At 39.1% G+C, this 17,990-nt stretch overlaps 1 protein-coding gene across 1 annotated transcript in view; it reads left to right on the forward strand.

Moving 5' to 3' along the window:
• The window catches only part of SLC5A8 (solute carrier family 5 member 8), a 54,534-nt gene that overhangs the window by 22,108 nt on the left and 14,436 nt on the right, over positions 1–17,990 (forward strand). Inside the window, exons 7-10 of the mRNA XM_032171507.2 lie at positions 565–694; positions 3,875–3,963; positions 5,174–5,286; positions 7,985–8,052. Coding sequence (XP_032027398.1) covers positions 565–694; positions 3,875–3,963; positions 5,174–5,286; positions 7,985–8,052 — 400 coding nt within the window. The remainder of the gene's footprint in view (positions 1–564; positions 695–3,874; positions 3,964–5,173; positions 5,287–7,984; positions 8,053–17,990) is intronic.

The following is a 17,990-nucleotide window of genomic DNA, read 5'->3' on the forward strand; positions in this document are numbered from 1 at the left end:
TAAACCTTTATTCTCTACTGGAGCACACACAGTATATTACAGTGCTGAACATTGTTTGAGAAGATACCTGTCCAAGGAATAGAGATTTGCATTCCTACTTAATGTGTGGTCTTATAAACAACATTTAAACAAGTTTCATGAGTTACTGTGTAAATGTTAACAATGTTTAGCAGTTTACAATTGCATTACTTTTAAAAGGAAAATGAGTAATAATTAATGCTCAATTGACTATTAAAATCTTTATTTCATGACAAGAAGACCTGAAGTAGTATAACTAGGTATTTTTATAAAGCTAACAATGCCCCTGGAGGTCCAACCACGAGCATACACTCTTTCATGGGGAAATCCCATCCATTCAAATATTTCCAAATACACTGTCAATTGATTGGCAACATAAGCAGAATATTAGGCTAGAATAAAATAAGTAGTGTTTTCGATAATCAAAAGATAATGTGCATTTATTGAGTCTAATCATGAGGGTCTCTTTTGTTCATGTAACAGGTTTCCTAATCTTTGGAACAGAAATTACAGTTGTCTTTTGCTGGTTTGTTTTCACTTCTTTAGGTCTCTCTATATCAATCTTGTGGGACTCTGGGCAATCCTCACGTGCTCAGTGTTTTGTGGGCTCGCCCTATATTCCAGGTACCGTGACTGTGATCCTTGGACAGCCAAGAAAGTGTCTGCACCAGACCAGGTTCAGTACCATGTCTTTCTTACAGGTGTATTAATAATATTCAAAAAGCTTATTAGTTGAGAGGAAAGAGTATCATATTCTTGTAGAGAAACGGAAAGTGGACATGCCATCATCATCTTACATTTCTATAAAACTTTGTTAAGAATTTATTTTAGCAGATATAGCAAGAATGAAGAGTACTGCATCTAAAATTAAAATATGGAAATACCAGGAAAAAATCAAGTAGAGTGTTAAATAGAAATAGCTCAAGGCTGGGAGTAGGAATGTGAACACTGTTGTTGTTGTTGTTGTTGTTTGTTTGTTTGTTTTTTAAGCTACACAAACCATTGTACTATAGAACATTTTGTGGTTGTTAGAGCATTCATTTATAAACAATTTATCTTCCAATTTTTTAAATAATGGAGAGATGGGTCTAATAAGTGAATATTTATTGAGTACCAACTTTGTGGTGAGATTCTGTGCCAAGAGCTTAACATGCTTCATTTAATTCTCACAACCCTGCAATCCTGATTTTACAGATGAGGAAATGCTTTTCAGAGAGGTTATATAACTTACCCAAGGTCACATTGCTAATAAGTAAGAATAACTATGAGCAGTTATCAAATACCCTCCATGGGCCAGGCAGTACCATAATGCTTCATATAAATTTCAACTTTTAATCTTCACAGTCACCCTCTGATGCAGGTTCTATGATTATCTGCCTTTCAAAGATGACAGAACTCAGGCCTAGAGAAGTTACGTGAATAACTAGCTAGTAACCTGGAGCCAGGATTTAAAACCAAGCAAGCTACCACGAGAGTCCTAACTTTGAACCTCTGTGCCATTTATTGGCTTTCAAAAAGGGGAACTAGAATTCAAACCCAGGATTGCCCAACCCTAAAGCCTGAGTTCTTGCCAAAATTATTTTCTAAGTCTCGCTTGCGGAACAAGCTCCTAGGGGATTCATTAGAATGAAAATAGATTGAATTTCTGTTGATGCAAATGCATCTCTTGCTCCCAGAAAAATACAACTTGGTGGGGCTAGAAAATAAAAACACCCTGGAGCTGTTTCTCAACCCTATCGTAACTTATGCCCTCCTTTTGATAAACACACTCTCCTTGTTCTCTCAGAGAAGGTAAGAATCACGTTTACTATGAAGATGGAGGCACTCTTCTGTTACATTCCCTCTAATAAAGAATATTTGGTGACTGTTATCAATCTGTATTGTCTGTAGTTTGTATCATGAAGACAATAAGGACTTAAAAAAAGTTTTTAATATACTTTGCCTTTACCCTAGGCAAAACAAACAAACAAACAAAACAAAAACAACAACAATGAAAAAACATCCCTATGACTTCCTACCTTTGAGACATCTTGTAGAATACATTCAGGGTGTCTTGCCTGCATATGCTTAGAGTCCATGAAGGTTTCTCCCCAACTGATATTTCCAGGACTGTGTTAGTTAACAAGTTAATTCAATTAACATTTCACTGGGGATACCATGCAAATAAGACAGTGGAAGATTGCATCAAAACCTTGTCCTCACCCAGTCGCAGTGGCTCATGCCTGTAATCTTAGCACTTTGGAAGGCTGAGGTGGGCAAATCACTTGAGGTCAGGAGTTCGAGACCAGCCTGGCCAACATGGTAAAATCTGTCTCTATTAAAAATACAAAAATTAGCCGGGCGTGGTGGTGGGCTCCCGTAATCCCAGCTACACAGGAGGCTGAGGCAGGAGAATCGCTTGAATCTGGGAGGTGGAGATTGCTGTGAGCCGAGATCGAGCCACTGCACTCCAACCTGGGTGAGAGAGGGAGACTGCCTTAAAACAAACAAACAAAAAATACAAAAAAACCCCTTAACCTCAAGAGAGCAAGGATATGTTTCTCTACGCTCTGCTGGCATTTGCCCAGAGGAAGCAGGCCAGTTTCTAGATATAGTTTTACTATTTTCCTCTCTATCAATCCTATTTCATTGGTTCTACCTATACTTGAGGGGGCCACTCAGACACGAAATAATTACACTGCAGATTTTTGAGAAAGTTAAAGATAGGATAGAGGATTTTGGACCTTTTTATAACACTGTAGATGGAACCTACTTTTGCTATTTGTGGGACATTGTTTAAAGTTAAACCTTCATGACATCTTGGAAAAATCGGGTCTTGATCTCATATAGGGATAAATGCTATTCCGTTTTTCTGAGAATAAAGAATGAGTAAGCTTTGGAAAAGTGGAGAACGCAGTCCTAAAAGAACTGAAACGATCCTACTGTTGAAACATTTCCTTTCAACAGTGGAGGAAGTTCTTCCATATCCCATGAACACACTATTGTTAAACAAAATTGAAGAGGCTATGGAAGCTGATAAAATAGGACATGTCATCTACTCTGTACTGTGGGAGAAGTAATCAATAAGGTTTTAATGCAAATGAGAGGACACTCTTCAAGAAAATTGTCCACTTAGGACTCTTTTGATTCGGAAACTGATTTTGTAGAAAAATTGCCATGCAACAGAGTCCTGAAGTCACACACTTGATTATCCTAATTTGATATTTATTTTTTAAAATATAAGTTATCAAAAAGCAAGTTAGTATCAGGGAGTTTTTTAAAAGAAGCAAGTTTAAGGGATTTCCTGAAGTCATTCTCCACCCATCGTTATGTCTCATACTTGATGCACCTAAAATTACATCTTCTGTCCTGGGCAGTGACTGAAGTTCACAAAATGGCCTTGAGTCATCAAGCAAAGTTAAGTGGATGCTGCTTACTTAAGCACAGAAGTGTGTCAAATATTTCCTTAAAAGCAACTTATTATTCTCAAGAATAAGAACTACTTTGTTTTGAGCATTTATTATATTCCATATACTATACTATGAGTTTTACATAAATTATCTAAATTAACTTTTACAGCAACTCTATGAGGTTAGTATTATTACAACTATTTTATAGATGAGGAAACTGAGCCTCAGAACTTCAGTTACAAAAGCCGTATCTGTGTGAATCCAAAGCCTCTTTACTTAACTACTGTGCTATTCGTTTCTCTAAGTGTTAGTAGTTAAAGGGTTTACTTTTAGGTATTTGAAAATTTCAGTTGTGTGGAATAGCTCCTTTCAGTTCCTGAAGGAGACAAGATAAATGATAAACTAGGCATTCATTAATTTTATTCAGTAGCGAAAAGTACTTGGAAATAAATTTTGGAATTTTTCAGCTTATGCCTTATTTGGTACTGGACATTCTGCAAGATTATCCAGGACTTCCTGGACTTTTTGTGGCCTGTGCTTACAGTGGGACGTTAAGGTATGAACTATGACTCTAATAACACATGAGTTCCCTGTTGGGATATTTCTTTTATTATTAGATACTTTAGCGGGATAATGTGGAGTTCTGGGCACGGACACAGATGGCCCAAAGTAGGCAATCTGCTGCATGTGTCCTCTCTGTGGTCTGACTTATCTCTGTGGACTGGCGTCCTGTTGTCATCAGCCCCACTTTTAACTAGGTCCCTGCTCTCTAATACACCATCATACATCCTATGATGTGATAATCTATGGTCACAATAATGATGATCGGTTGATGGTAGCTTTCACTGATGATCAAAATGGGTGCCACAGTCTTGATTGAAAACTCACATGGGGCTAAAGCATGGTCAACTGGAAAATTAGAATGAAATCTTTCATTTACATATTGAATAATGTATACTGCCCAAAGAATCTTTCATTTTGTGATCTATCATTGCCCTTTCTTCTTGTGTTTGTTCCAGAGAATTGTTATTATCAACATGTACAGTGTGTGTTAGTGGGGATTCAGGAAATTAATATTGTTGATCTTTACAGCATATGGTAGGGAGGACTTATGACAGTCCCTTCTATGCACAAAGAAAAATATGTTTTAAAGTTGTTATGTATAGGAATATGGAGTAATCTATGTAGACTCTTTCAGACACTGAGGATTAACTGAAGTGGAAGCAACACTAACATAGCCTTTCTCTTTTACTGTCAAACCTGTAGATATTGCCTGAATATCATTTTGGGATGATAGCAGTTTCCAGAAAGACAGAGCTGTGATTATTAAAAATAGCATAGTAGAGCCGGGCGTGGTGGCTCACGCCTGTAATCCCAGCACTTTGGGAGGCTGAGGCCGGTGGGTCACGAGGTCAGGAGATCGAGACCGTCCTGGCTAACATGGTGAAACCCCGTCTCTACTAAAAATACAAAAAATTAGCTGGGCATGGTGGTGGGTGCCTGTAGTCCCAGCTACTCGGGAGACTGAGGCAGGAGAATGGCGTGAACCTGGGAGGCAGAGCTTCCAGTGAGTCGAGATCACGCCATTGCACTCCAGTCTGGGCAACAGAGTGAGACTCCATCTCAAAAAAAAAAAAAAAAAAAAGGCATAGTAGAAATCAGGTTACATTTTAGAAGTGACAATTTGTTTCCCCCTTTCTCATTCCCACTTAAAGTATTATTAAAGGTAAAATATTATAAATCAAAAGTTTTATTTTCCCTTACAGCACAGTGTCCTCCAGTATTAATGCCTTAGCGGCAGTAACTGTGGAAGATCTAATCAAACCTTACTTCAGATCGCTCTCAGAAAGGTCTCTGTCTTGGATTTCCCAGGGAATGAGTAAGTTTCTGTTTTCATAATTCCATTTTAGCTCAGAGAGATGATTTTTTGAGACACAAAAAATTCTTTTCCACTGAAGCTACGGAGGAAGAGCCTCTGAGTATGAATGGATATCCACGTATGTATGCCTATGACAATGCAGATTTTTAAAAAATGTTTGTATCAGTGTTTAATGTTACCATATCTGTAATCAAGATTTGGGAGACACTTCAAACAATTAATTATCAGTGAACCACAAAGGACAATTTCCAGGGGACCGATTTAGCTGTCCTTTTTTCCTGTGCCTTCGTCCTATCCTAAATTTGTGTTAAAATTCTTAGCCAAACACACAAAAAAATTCAACTATTTTCCTTTTCAACTGTAGTCCACAGTTCTAAGAAATATCCCTAGTTTGTAACCAAGAGCCACACTTTTTCTGTTACCTAAGAAGGCACTGTCAGTTTCAGTTATGTAGTCTTCCCATAAACACTTCCCAAATGTTTACAGAGGATTAGATTAAATTAGATTAATAGATTAGATGAATTGAAGATAAAGAAACAGAGTGTTATGAATTTTGACTCGTCTTAGTTGTCTGTTCTGTCTGCTTATGTACACTGTCCTGGAGATGAACTATAAATTTGTGCAAGAAATTCTTAACTTCTGTTCAATTGTAGAGCCTCATTAGGGGTTAAATACCAGCTTGAATAGAGTGGTTTAAGCATCTTCAGTTCCCAGATGTCTCAAATGTAATATCCAACTCAAAGAAATCTTGCCAATGTACTGCATTCTTCATTTTGACACCTTGAAATGAACGACTAACAAATTCCTTTTTGAGAAAGAATCTTTAACCTCAACACAGTAACATTAATAGACTGTCAAAGAAATAGTAAATTATACCCTATTAGGAGCCATAATTCTCTGTAAAATTGCCACAACTGTAGCCTGGAATGAGTCCTTAATTTATATCCTTCAGTCTTCCCTAAATTTAAATAGCAATACATCATTTTATTATGTACCCAATTTTAATCCTGGAACATAATTTCAGAATGATGCAATGCTTCCTAAAGGGTTTTTAGACTGGTTCATTATGGGATTATTGAAGCTGTGTGGTTTAGTAGAATGAATAGATGAATAGATGCTTTTGAAGCCAGACAAACCCTATCTTGCTTTGTTAATTTACTAGCTGTTAACCTTGAGAAAATCCAGTTACCCATGCAAGCCTCTATTTCTCTATATGGAAAATGGGCACACAAATACTTTGCAGAATTGGGTTTTGAGATAATGCATATAAAATGGGAGGCACTGGCTGGTGCTCATGGAATGATGTTGATGAATGACAAGTCAACTCTGCTAATATAGATGAGATTTTCATTCATTTTAAAGGGTACTATGAAATCGTAATCTTGAAGTATATGCAGTAAGGACATAGAGAAGAATGTGGCAGATGATTTGAATGTGTTTCCAATAACTTTGAGTTCCCAAAATTATAATGGTGACTATTCATAACCTATCAAATGGAGAATCAAACCAAATATATTGAAAATATTATTTACATTAAAATTGAGAGGCATAAAAATCATAGCAATAAGAACTCTGAAAAAAATTAATTTAAAATTTTTCATTTAGCTGCATTATTTACTCAGTATGTTTAACAAAGGTATGAGTGCTAAAATAAGATAGAAATAACATAAGGAATACATAAATTTTATGATGGACAAATTTCCCATTCATTTTTTTTCTGTATATTGAGTTTTGCATTTGGGAAATTATGTCAACTGATTTCAGGTGACTTTTGCTGAATGGAAGTATTAAAACAAAGGGTTTTTTTTGCATAATATTTCCTATAATTTAAAAGGTAATACATGTACCTGGAGAAAATTTGGAAAATACTGAAAGTCAATAGAAAAAAATATTCCACAATCTGACCACCAGTGGTGGCTTGAAAACTTTTATAAAGAAGTTTGGGCTGAGTGTGGTGGCTCACGCCTGTAATCCTAGCAGTTTGGGAGGCCAAGGTGGGAGGATCACTTGAGCCCAGGAGTTTGAGGCCAGCCTGGGCAACATAGCGACACCCCGTCTCTATGAAAAAAAAATTTTTAAAGAAGTTTGGGGAAAACAACTTAGCATTAGGGCAGATGTGCTACTTATCCAGAAGTTGCCTTTCTTTGCTACTTTAATAGGAAGGGCTTGAGGATACTGATGGAGATTATGAGGGGGCTAAAAGTCCTCCAACACCCCATAGTGTCCATTGCCACTTCCCAAGGGAAATGAATATTTAAAGTCAGAAGAGTCTAATTTCTGTTTATTACTCCCTCTCTCACCTCGTACAGAGCAGAGCTGAATGGTATTCTATTTTTGGCAAGCTGAAAACAGAGACCTGAGCCTTTCTTTACGTACAAATGTTTATGGAGGATTAGATTAATAACACAATATAGTTCTTAGTTTTAAATCCCTATAGTTAATTCCAGAAATTCTTCACTTGTATAACCTACTGTTGTAACTAATCTTGGGACACAATGTAAGGGCTTTGTCCTCTTGGAACACTGCTGATCCTAGAGGAAAATAGCCATTTCCTTTATTCACTGGCTCTGATGTGTGTGGCCATTCTTCACCACAGTCATATTATCCACTTTGAATCAAAGGTGTGGTGGATTATTCTATTGAGAATTCTAATTCTCTGGGTGTGGATTTTACACTGGCTTTTATGTTGTCCATTTAGGTGTGGTGTATGGAGCCCTGTGTATTGGAATGGCTGCGCTGGCGTCACTTCTGGGAGCTTTGTTGCAGGTAAGAGCTGGCCCCTGGAGGTTTAAGTCATAAATCACTAAATCTTTTTTTAATGTTGATGTGACCATCCCTTCCAGACTTCTCTCAATATATATCTACACTTGGACATATCAAGTGGCAGAGATGACTACACTTTTAAATTTTTTTAAATTAAACTTTGTGTTTTGAGATAATTGTGGATTTACATGCAATTGTGATATAATACAGAGAGATCTCATATACTCTTTACTCAGTTTCCCTCAGTGGTAACATCTTGCAGTGGTAACATCTTGATATACAATATCAAACTCATATATTGACATTGATATAGCCAAGATACAAAACATTTCTATCACTACAAGAATCCTTGCTGTTGCCCATTCGTATCCACACCCACTTCCCTTCTGCCCCCACTCCCTCCTTAATCCCTGGCAACAACTAATCTGTTTTCCATTTCTATAATTTTACCAGGTCAAGAATGCTACATACATGGAATTACATAGAATGTAACCTTTTTCACTTGGCATAATTCCCTGGAGATTCATCCAGGTTGTTGCATATGTCAATAATCTGTCCTGTTTTATTATCAGTTAGTATTCTCTGGTAGGGATGTATCACAGTTTGTTTACCTACTCAGCTGATGAAGGACATCTAAATTGTTTCCAGTTTTTGAGTATTACAAACAAATCTGTTACAAACATTACGTAAAGGTTTTTGTGTGAGCATAAGTCTTCATTTCCCTGGGATAACTACCCAGGAGTGCAACTGTCAGGTGATTGCTAAATGTCTACTTTTAAAAGAAACTGCCAAACTATTTTCCAGAGCATGTCATTTTTGTATCACCAGCATAGACAAATGGCCCAGTTTAAACCTCATTCTTTCCAGCATTTAGTGGTGTCGTTTTTTCTTATATTAGCCATTCCGATAGGCATACAGTGATATCTCAATGTAGTTTTAATCTGCATTTCCCTAACGGCTAATGATGTTGAAAATGTTTTTCAGCGCCTTATTTTTCATCTATGTATCTTCTTTCATACATTACCTCATAATGTCTTTTGCTCATGTTCTAATTCAATTGTTTGCTTTTTTGACTGGTGTGATTTGAGTGTTCTTTATGTATTCTGTATACTAGCTCTTGGTCAGAAGTGATTTTCAAATATTTTCTTACACTGAAGTTTGTCTTTCTATCCTCATAACAGCGTCGGTCAAAGTGCATTTTTTTTTTAGTTTGGATAAAGTCTAGTTTATCAATTTGTCCTTTCATGGATTGTATTTCTGGTGTAAAGTCTAAGAACTTTACCTAGCCCCAGCTTTTGAAGATTTTCTTCTATGTTTCTTTTCAAAGAGTTTTAGAGTTTTACATTTTATATTGAAGTCTACAATCCCTTTGGAGTTAATTTTTGTATAAAATGTGAGACTTAGGTTAACATTCTTTTTTCCTCTATGGATGTGCAACCAGCGCCATTTGTTGAAAAGGCTATCTTTCTTCCACTGACCTGCCTTTACACCTTTGTAAAAGGTCAATTAGGCATATTTGTGTGGGTCTGTTTCTGAATTCTCTGTTTTCTTTCATTTATGTATGTGTCTGTACTTCTGCCAATACCACACAGCTTTATAATTTGATTATTTTGATTACTGCAGCTTTAAAACAAGTTTCAAGATCAGGTTGATTGATTCCTCTCACTGTATTCTTATTTTTCAAAATTGTTTTAGCTATTCTAGTTCTTTTGCCTCCATATGAAGTCTAGGATAATCTTGTCTGTATCTACAAAAAAAATCTTGCTTAAATATTGATTGCCTGAAAGCTGTTTATCCATCTGAGAAGAAATGACATCTTTACCATGTTGAATTTTCTAAAACATGAACATGGTATGTCTCTTCATTTATTTAGCTTTTCTATGCAAATCATATTTTTATGTTGGTGTCTATGTATTCAATGCTAAAATATAGAAATAAAATTGATGCGTTTATATTTATCTTCAATCTTGTGACCTTGCTGAGCTCACTTATTAGTTCTGAGAATTTTTTGTTTCTTTGTTTTGTGTTTTGGTTTGTTTTGGTATATTCCTTGAGATATTCTACATATACAGTCATGTCATCTTTGAATGGGGCAGTTTTATTTCTTTCCTTCTGATCTGTATGTATGCCTTTTATTTCCTTATTGCACTGGCTTCAACTTCCACATCATGTTGAATAGAAGTAGTGAGAGTGGAAATCCTTACCCAGTTCCCCAATGTGAACAGGAACCTCTCTATTCCTATTCTCTATTCCTATGTTTTTCTGAGAGTTTTCACCATAAATGGAGTTGAATTTTTTCAAATGCTTTTTCTGTAATCAATTTATATGATCATGTGATCTTCTTCTTTAGCCTGCTTACATGATGGATTACCAGCCTTGCATACCGGGAATAAACCTTGTTTGGTCATGGTGTGTAGTTATTTTTATATATTGCTGAATTATATGTGCTAATATTTTATTAAGAATTTTTACATCTATGTTCATGAAGGATATTGATCTGCAGTGGTGTGTGTGTGTGTGTGTGTGTGCGCACGTGTGTGTGTGTGTGTGTCTGCGTATACTGCCTTTGGTTTTGATAGAAGGGTTATACTAGCTTCATAAAATAAATTGGGAAGCATTCTGTTTCTGTTTTCTAGGAGAGATTGTCTAAAGTTAGTGCTAATTATTCCTTAATTATTTGGTAGAATTCTTTAGGGAAAGCATCTGGGCCTGGATTTTTTTTTTTAGTTTCAAAATTATGAATTTAATTTCCTTAATAGTTACAGAGCTATTCAAATTATCCATTTCATATTCGATGAATTGTGACAATTTGTGTTTTTGAGGAATTGTTCCATTTTATCTAAGTTTGCAAATTTATACATGTATAGTTGTTCATAGTAGTTCTGTACTATCATTTTGATATCTGCAGGACCTGTAGTGATAGCCCCGGTTTCATTCCTAGTATTGGCAATTTGTATTTTATTTTTTTCAGTCTTGCCACAAGTTTGTCAATTTCATTGATGTTTTCAAAGAACCAGCTTCTTTTTTTCATTGATTTTTCTGTGTTGTTTTTCTGTTTTCGCTCATTGATTTTTAGCTTTTATCTTTATGATTTCTTTTCTCCTTGCTTTGAGGTTTTTTTTTTGTTTTTTTTTTTTTACATGGACACAGGAAGGGGAACATCACACTCCGGGGACTGCTTTGGGTTTTAATTTGCTGTTTTTGAGGTGGGATCTTAGATTATTGATTTGAATCTTCTCCTCTTTTCTAGTGTGTGCATTTATTGCTGAAAATTTCCTTCTTGGCACTAGTTTAGCTGTGTTCCACAAGTTTTGACATCTTGTATGTTTGTTTACATTCAGCTGAATGTATTTTTAAGTTTTCTTTGAGATATTATTTTGATTCATGGATTATTTAGAAGTATGTTACTTAGTTTGCAAGCATTCAAAGATTTTCCTGTTATCTTTCTGTTATTGATTTCTAGTTTGATTCTATTGTGATCAGAGAACACACTCTTTATGATTTCAGTTCTTTTAAACTTGTTGAGGTCTGTTTTATAACCTAGGATATGATATTTTATAACCTAGGATATGGTATATGTTCCATGAGCACTTGAAAAGAATGTGTATTCTTTTTTTTATTAGGTAGAGTGTTCCATAAATATCAATTACATTCTGTTTGTTGATGGTTGCTGATTTTCTGTTTAGTTGTTTAATCAATTGTTGAGAGGGGGTGGTGAATTCTCCAACTATAATTGTGTATTTGTCTATTTCCCTTCTAGTTCTATCAGTTTTCGGTTTGCTTCATACATTGGGTCTTACTGAAGGATTAACCTTTTTGTTATTATATAATGTCCCTATCTGTCTCTGAGAAATTTTTTTGCTGTGAAGTCTATTTATTTGATATTAATATAGTTACTTCTACTTTCCATTGATTAATGGTGGCATAATATATTTTTCCATTTTTTCACCTTGAACCACCTATGTTGCTATATTTGAAGTGAGTTTTTTTGTAGACAGCACATAGTTGAGTCTTTTTTAAAAATCCATCCTGTCAATCTCTGTCTTTTCATTGGTGTACTTAGACCATTCACATTTAATATAATTATTGGTATGTTATGTTAGGGCTTAAGCATCAGTTTTTGGTTTTCTGTTTGGTATTTCTGTTTTTTGTTTTCTGCCTTCCTGTGAGTTGTTCTGTGGTTCCTTCTTTCTACCATTTCCTTTCGGTTTAAAAAACTTCTTTTAGCCATTCTTTTAGCATTCCTTCACCTGAGAATGTCTGGAGTTTCCCCTTTATCCCCAAAGGATATTTTTGTTGGATGTATGATTCTGAGTTGGTAGTTTTTTTTCCCCAGGAGTTAAAAAAAATTTTGCTACTTTCTTCTTGTCTCTATCATTTCTGATGATAAATGTGCTACTATTCTAATTGTTTTCCCTTACAGGTAGGGAGTCATTTCTTTCTGGATGCTCTTAGGTTTTTTTTGTTTTGTTTTTTCTTTAGTTTTCAGAAGTTTAATTATGATGTATCTTGGTGTATATTTCCTTGTTTTGAGTTTTTGATGTGTCTTGGCATGTATTTCTTTCTTTTCTTTTCCTATTTTTTTAGGGTTACTCAGCTTCTTGAATCTTGAATCAGCTTCTTTCATAAGTCTGAAAGAGATTTATGTCTCTTGTCAAATTTGAGAAGTTCAGACATTAATTCTTTGAGTACTTTTCTGCCCCATCTTCTTTCTCTTTTCCTCTGGGACTCTCATGACATGAATGTTAAATTTTTTGTTATAGTTCTACAGATCCCTGAAGTTTATTTTATATTTCTTCATTTCATTTCCCTCTATTGTTCAGTTTGGGTTATTTCTGTTGTTCTGTCATTCAGTTCACTGATCGTTTTTCTCTGTTCCCTCTATACTGCTGCTGTGCCCATTCATTTAAAATTTTTATTTCAGTTATTGTATTTGTTCAGAGTAACAGTTTCATTTGGTTCTTCCTAATATCTTCTTTTTTTCCCTGAGATTTTTCTCTCTACATATATATTTTTCCCTCTATTTTTTCATTAGTTTCAAGTGAGTTCCAATTGTTAAAGCATTTTTTAAATCATGGCTGTTTTCAATTTTTTATCAAATAATTCTCTTTCTGTAATCTTTATATTTAGTTTGAGATCTTCCTGGTTCTTTCTATGAAAAGTTAATTTCCAATGAAACCTGGGCATTTCAATATTATGTGATGAGACTTTGAAGCTTACCTTCTGTTTTAGCCAGCTTTCTCTGACACTACGTCAGTAGCATAAGGGAGGGTGCTGCCTCATTACTTCAGGTGGAGGTAGAAGTCCAGAGGGAGGAGCTCCTTGTTATGCTGGATAGGGTTGTGTAGTATACTATGAGATATACTGTGGCTATAAGATTAATGATAGTGCATAAGGCCCACTGAAATATCTTGCAGGGCTGATACTACATGTCATGTAGGAATTTACAACCCTAGCTCAGGGATTTCCAGGAAAAAAAAGCCACCTCAGCACAGATGCAGCTTTCATAAACCTTAGAACAAAGCTTACTTTTACAATAATAGCTTAAATACCCTTTATGAAAGAAACACCTGGTAACTAACCTGGACTAAATACAGGTATAAGAAAGGGAGAAGGACCCCCCAAAGTCTGACAATGGTCTCTGGATGAAGACTCTCCGGTCAGTTCATGATCTGACCCCCTGACTGTATCTGGCCCATGACACCAGCTTATTCTCATCCATCTGCTAAGAGTGCTGCCAGAATAAACCGATTGAGCATTAGATGGTGCCTAAGACTCATCTTCGATATGAAGTGAACAGAAGAGGAGACATCGCCCCTGGGGAAGCTAGTTAACTAAGTCCACCTACAACCTCTGAACACAACTGGCATTGAGGATAGGATAAGTAAGTGAGCAAGTGAGTAATGGCACCCATTTCTAAGGAAGGACTGGGAAAGGGTGACTGGGGACTGGTTCTGATCAAGAAGTCAAATGAAGCCCTCCAGAACATTCCATAGTGTGTCTGGTAGTTTTTATTTTACTTTCTGGCCTGTTGCTGCCTTCTACATACACTTTGTCTGTGCCTCTGTTGTGAAATTGCCACCATGAAAAACCTGCCAAAATTATTCTTAAGACCACTCTGGTCCCCAGTAACTGGGGACAGGATCTAAGGAGGAGGAAGCAGAGGTGGAGGATGCCCCGGCTTGAAGAACCAAACGCTGGCTGGTGTGTCTCTGGCTCCTGCTGTGGGAGGGTTGCTCCTTGCCTGCAAGGATCTTGGCATTGTGATGCCACAGACCAAGAAGGCAAAGGTGAAACTTACCTGCTGAAGGGTTATGTGTTGTTGCCCACCAGCAAGGGACTTAGAAGCATATTTCCCAATAGATCCTTGGACTAACACCACCAGTGAAGTCCACAAGAATCATCAAAGGGCACATCGCAGCTGTTCCCAGCCCACCATGCACTCCAGCTGAGACAGCGTGGCTTCTCAAGGGGTGTGCCCCAGCCTGTGATGCCTGCTGAGTGTTGTTGGCAGCAGCCCACAGGCAACAAGCCCAAGTCATGCGGGCTCACCTCAGAGTCGCGTCATTCTGCCTGGCCGATCCAGAGCCCTGTGAGCTGTGGAATGATGATCCTGAGTGTGCTGGTTTACCGCTGGCCACACCACAGGTGTCACCAGTCATCACCTAGGCTGAGAAAGCCGCTGCCACCTCCACAGCTGGCTGAGATGAGGAAGTGTGTCCTAGACACCATACAAGTCCGTGAAGAGGTTCACCCCTGATGTGGACAGAAATTCAAAGCCTGCTCAAAGACCTGGTGCAGGAACCCAAAGAGAAAGGCACCACCTGGCTGTGCTGTGTGTACCTGACAGGAAGTGCTTTGCAACTCATAGGCCGAGAAATACAAATACAACAGCCAGCGGCTATCTTTAAAGATAATAGGATCATTTCCTTATTTCAAGACCCTGTCGAGCTTATCCAGGCACAGAGTGGAGCGGGTAGACATAACTGTCCCTGCAGTCCGCTGCAGTGGCTATTCAGGCCTGACGAATAGCACCCCCAGCATGAGCCTCTTTTCATCAAGGGCTGAAGGTGGCTGGTGTACACTGAGGAAGAAGGGGAGCTACTGCGGCGCTTAGGCATGCTCCAGTGAGTTTGCACAGCCGCCACTCCCATGGGACAGGGGCACAACTGGGAGACCCTGGAACAGGCCACCTTGCACCCAGATGGCTTACAGATGTTCTTAAGGAGAGCCCATCATAAGCCAAACCAACTCTCCTGGCCCTGACGGCCACAGTCCCTGAAGTTAATTGAGCTCCGTAGGTCCTCACCACCCTGGAAAATGCGGAGATAGAACCATCCAACAGTGTTCGCAGCAGCACCTCGCTCCCTACCCACTACCCAGGACCTTGCAGCCAGAGGTCTCACGCTGGGCTCTGGCCTTCTCACACCCATCACCCACGGGATGAAGCCCAGTCCAGCTGTTCACAAGAGCAGAGTGACCTCTACTGGCAGTTATGCTGAAGGGTTCTTCCAAATTGGCTCCTGTCTGGCAAGCCTCATGAATTCCTGCAAACTCTCCTTAATACCAATGTCGCCCAATCATCCCACCCACTGACCCACCACCCATCTGGATGGCTGAGCATCAACTTCCACCTTCGGGAAGATGCCTTCACTGCTAACATTCCTGCCCTGTGTCCAGGATGACCCAAAGACTGTCCCACCCACCCTATCTATATCCCTCCCTGGCAAGACCTTTGCTGGTATATTTGCCTAGGGGTCTCTTGGGCCAGCACTGTTTCTGCAGCCATTGCCTCCTAGAGACACTTGGTGCCCCAGCTGTGCCTGACAGCCGTCTGGAATGGACAACACCTTGAACTTTGGCTTCACTGGGCCATGTTCAAGATCACGATTTTGGATCTTTGACAGCACCTCAGCATACACAGTGTCCCCAGACCTAATTGCTTAGTTCTGTGTCCTCCTTATCCTTCTGTTCCATTTTCACCTGTCATTGCTCTGTAATCAAGCAACTCCAAGCCTGCTACCACTGAGTCCATTCAACTCCTTTTACCTGCTCATGTAATCATGTTTCCAAGCCCCAGTGTGCACGTGTTCTTTTGCTGCTACTCCGGGTGGCCTGACTTTCTACATCCAACTGTGGCTTCTCCAGACCTATTCACCGATTACTCGGCACTGAGGTCACTGACAGCCTCCACCACATTTTGGCCACCCACTGAGCAGCCAACCTTCCAGCCTGCTGGGCACGCCTTCGCTGGCCTGCCACACATCCATTGCTTCCCATCCAGACTTGGTCGCTACCTGTCCTCCACTCTTCCCTCATCATAGGTGAGTCTGCCCCAAAGCCACAGCCGAACCCCATTCTCATGATCTCCCCTAACTGCTCAGCCGGACACTAGAGCTACTCTATCCTCTCTGTGATGATACAGTTCAATTCCAAATTGTTCCAAAGGCGCCACCGACTCCTACTCACCCTCCTACAGAAGATCCGTTTCTCAAGATTTGACTGACCATGGAGTGCACTTTAAAGCTCGGGCAGCCTCTCAATTATTGACCCCGTCAGGGTCAGGGGTGGAGTGTGGTATACAATGAGATATATTGTGGCTATAAGATTAATGATAGGCATAAGGCCACTCAAGCAACTCACAGGGTCAGTCCTATCTGTCAAACTTAGCAGTATGAAGCAACCCGGCCAGGGATTTCCAACCAGATTTCCAGGAGACCAGGTCACCTCAGCACGACGCAATTTTCACAAACCTTAGAACAAAGCTTACCCTTACAAGCATAGCTTAATCTCTCTTTGTGAACAAAACACCAGGTAACTGACCTGGATTGAATACATGTATAAGAAAGGAGGAAGGATCCCCTAAACTCTGAGAATGGTCTCTAGATGAAAACCCTCCTGGTCTGTCAGTCATCTGACCCGTGACTAAATCTGGCCCGTGACACCATCCAGCTCCTGCTATCCTTCTGGTGCTCTTAGCACTGCCAGAATAAAACACATGAGCATCAGACGGTATACAAGACTCAATGATGATGCAAAGTGAACTCAAGGGGAGAGGCTTCCCTGGGAAGCTGGTTAACTAGGACCACCCGAAACACCTGAGCACAACAGGGTGGAATTCACTGACATCATGGAGGAGGTGGCTTTATCACTGCTGGGCCATGGTGAAAGTCCTGATTCTCCACTAGGCCTCCCATGACATTGCCAGCAGGGAGGCAAGGGGTGCCTGGTGACAGGCTGGGGGGATGGAATCTAGGCTGGCATGGGTGTGGGTGGGGTGAACAGATTATTCTGTGGTGTTCGGATGGAATGGAGCGGTTGGGGTCTAAGAGTTTTCTGTCTTCCTAGGATGCTACTTTCCTGGCCCTGTGCCTAGAGAGATAACAGGATTTTGTGAGTGCTTTTTATCTTATTTTATTTTTTTTGCTTGTATCTGTGGCCATTTCCAGGCTGGCTGGCTCCTTCAGCTCTCAGGCTGGGACACATGAAGCAGAAAGAAAACTCAGGGAACTCACGCTGTACCACTCTTCAGGTCCAGGGTCCCTAGCAGGCTGCCTTCTTTGCACCTTTCAGAGTCTTCTTATGTGTATTTTATATGGAATGTCAGGATTTTTAATTTTATTAGCAGGAGGAATAGAGAAACGTGTGTTTATCTTCTCAGAAGTAGAAATACTTCATTAAAAAAAAATTATTTACCTAAAGGGCCTTTCACCTCCTGTGGCGTTTGCTCTTCTGATTAGAGAGCGTTTTTGTGTTGGAAAGCTCCCTCCTGTTCTGTGGAGCTGTGGGCCTGGAGAGGACGGACCAATCTTTAGAACAGTGTCTTCTTCCTGAAGCCTGCGGGCACCTCGCTGTCTTCAGCATGCAGGCCTTGGCATAGGCTTCTCCCTCTGCCTGCAACACCTTCCTCTCTACCTCGTCCACTGCCTAAGCCTTAGTTC

Source organism: Hylobates moloch, unplaced genomic scaffold (genome assembly GCF_009828535.3).
Source record: "Hylobates moloch isolate HMO894 unplaced genomic scaffold, HMol_V3 SCAFFOLD_12, whole genome shotgun sequence".
Lineage (NCBI taxonomy): Eukaryota > Metazoa > Chordata > Mammalia > Primates > Hylobatidae > Hylobates > Hylobates moloch.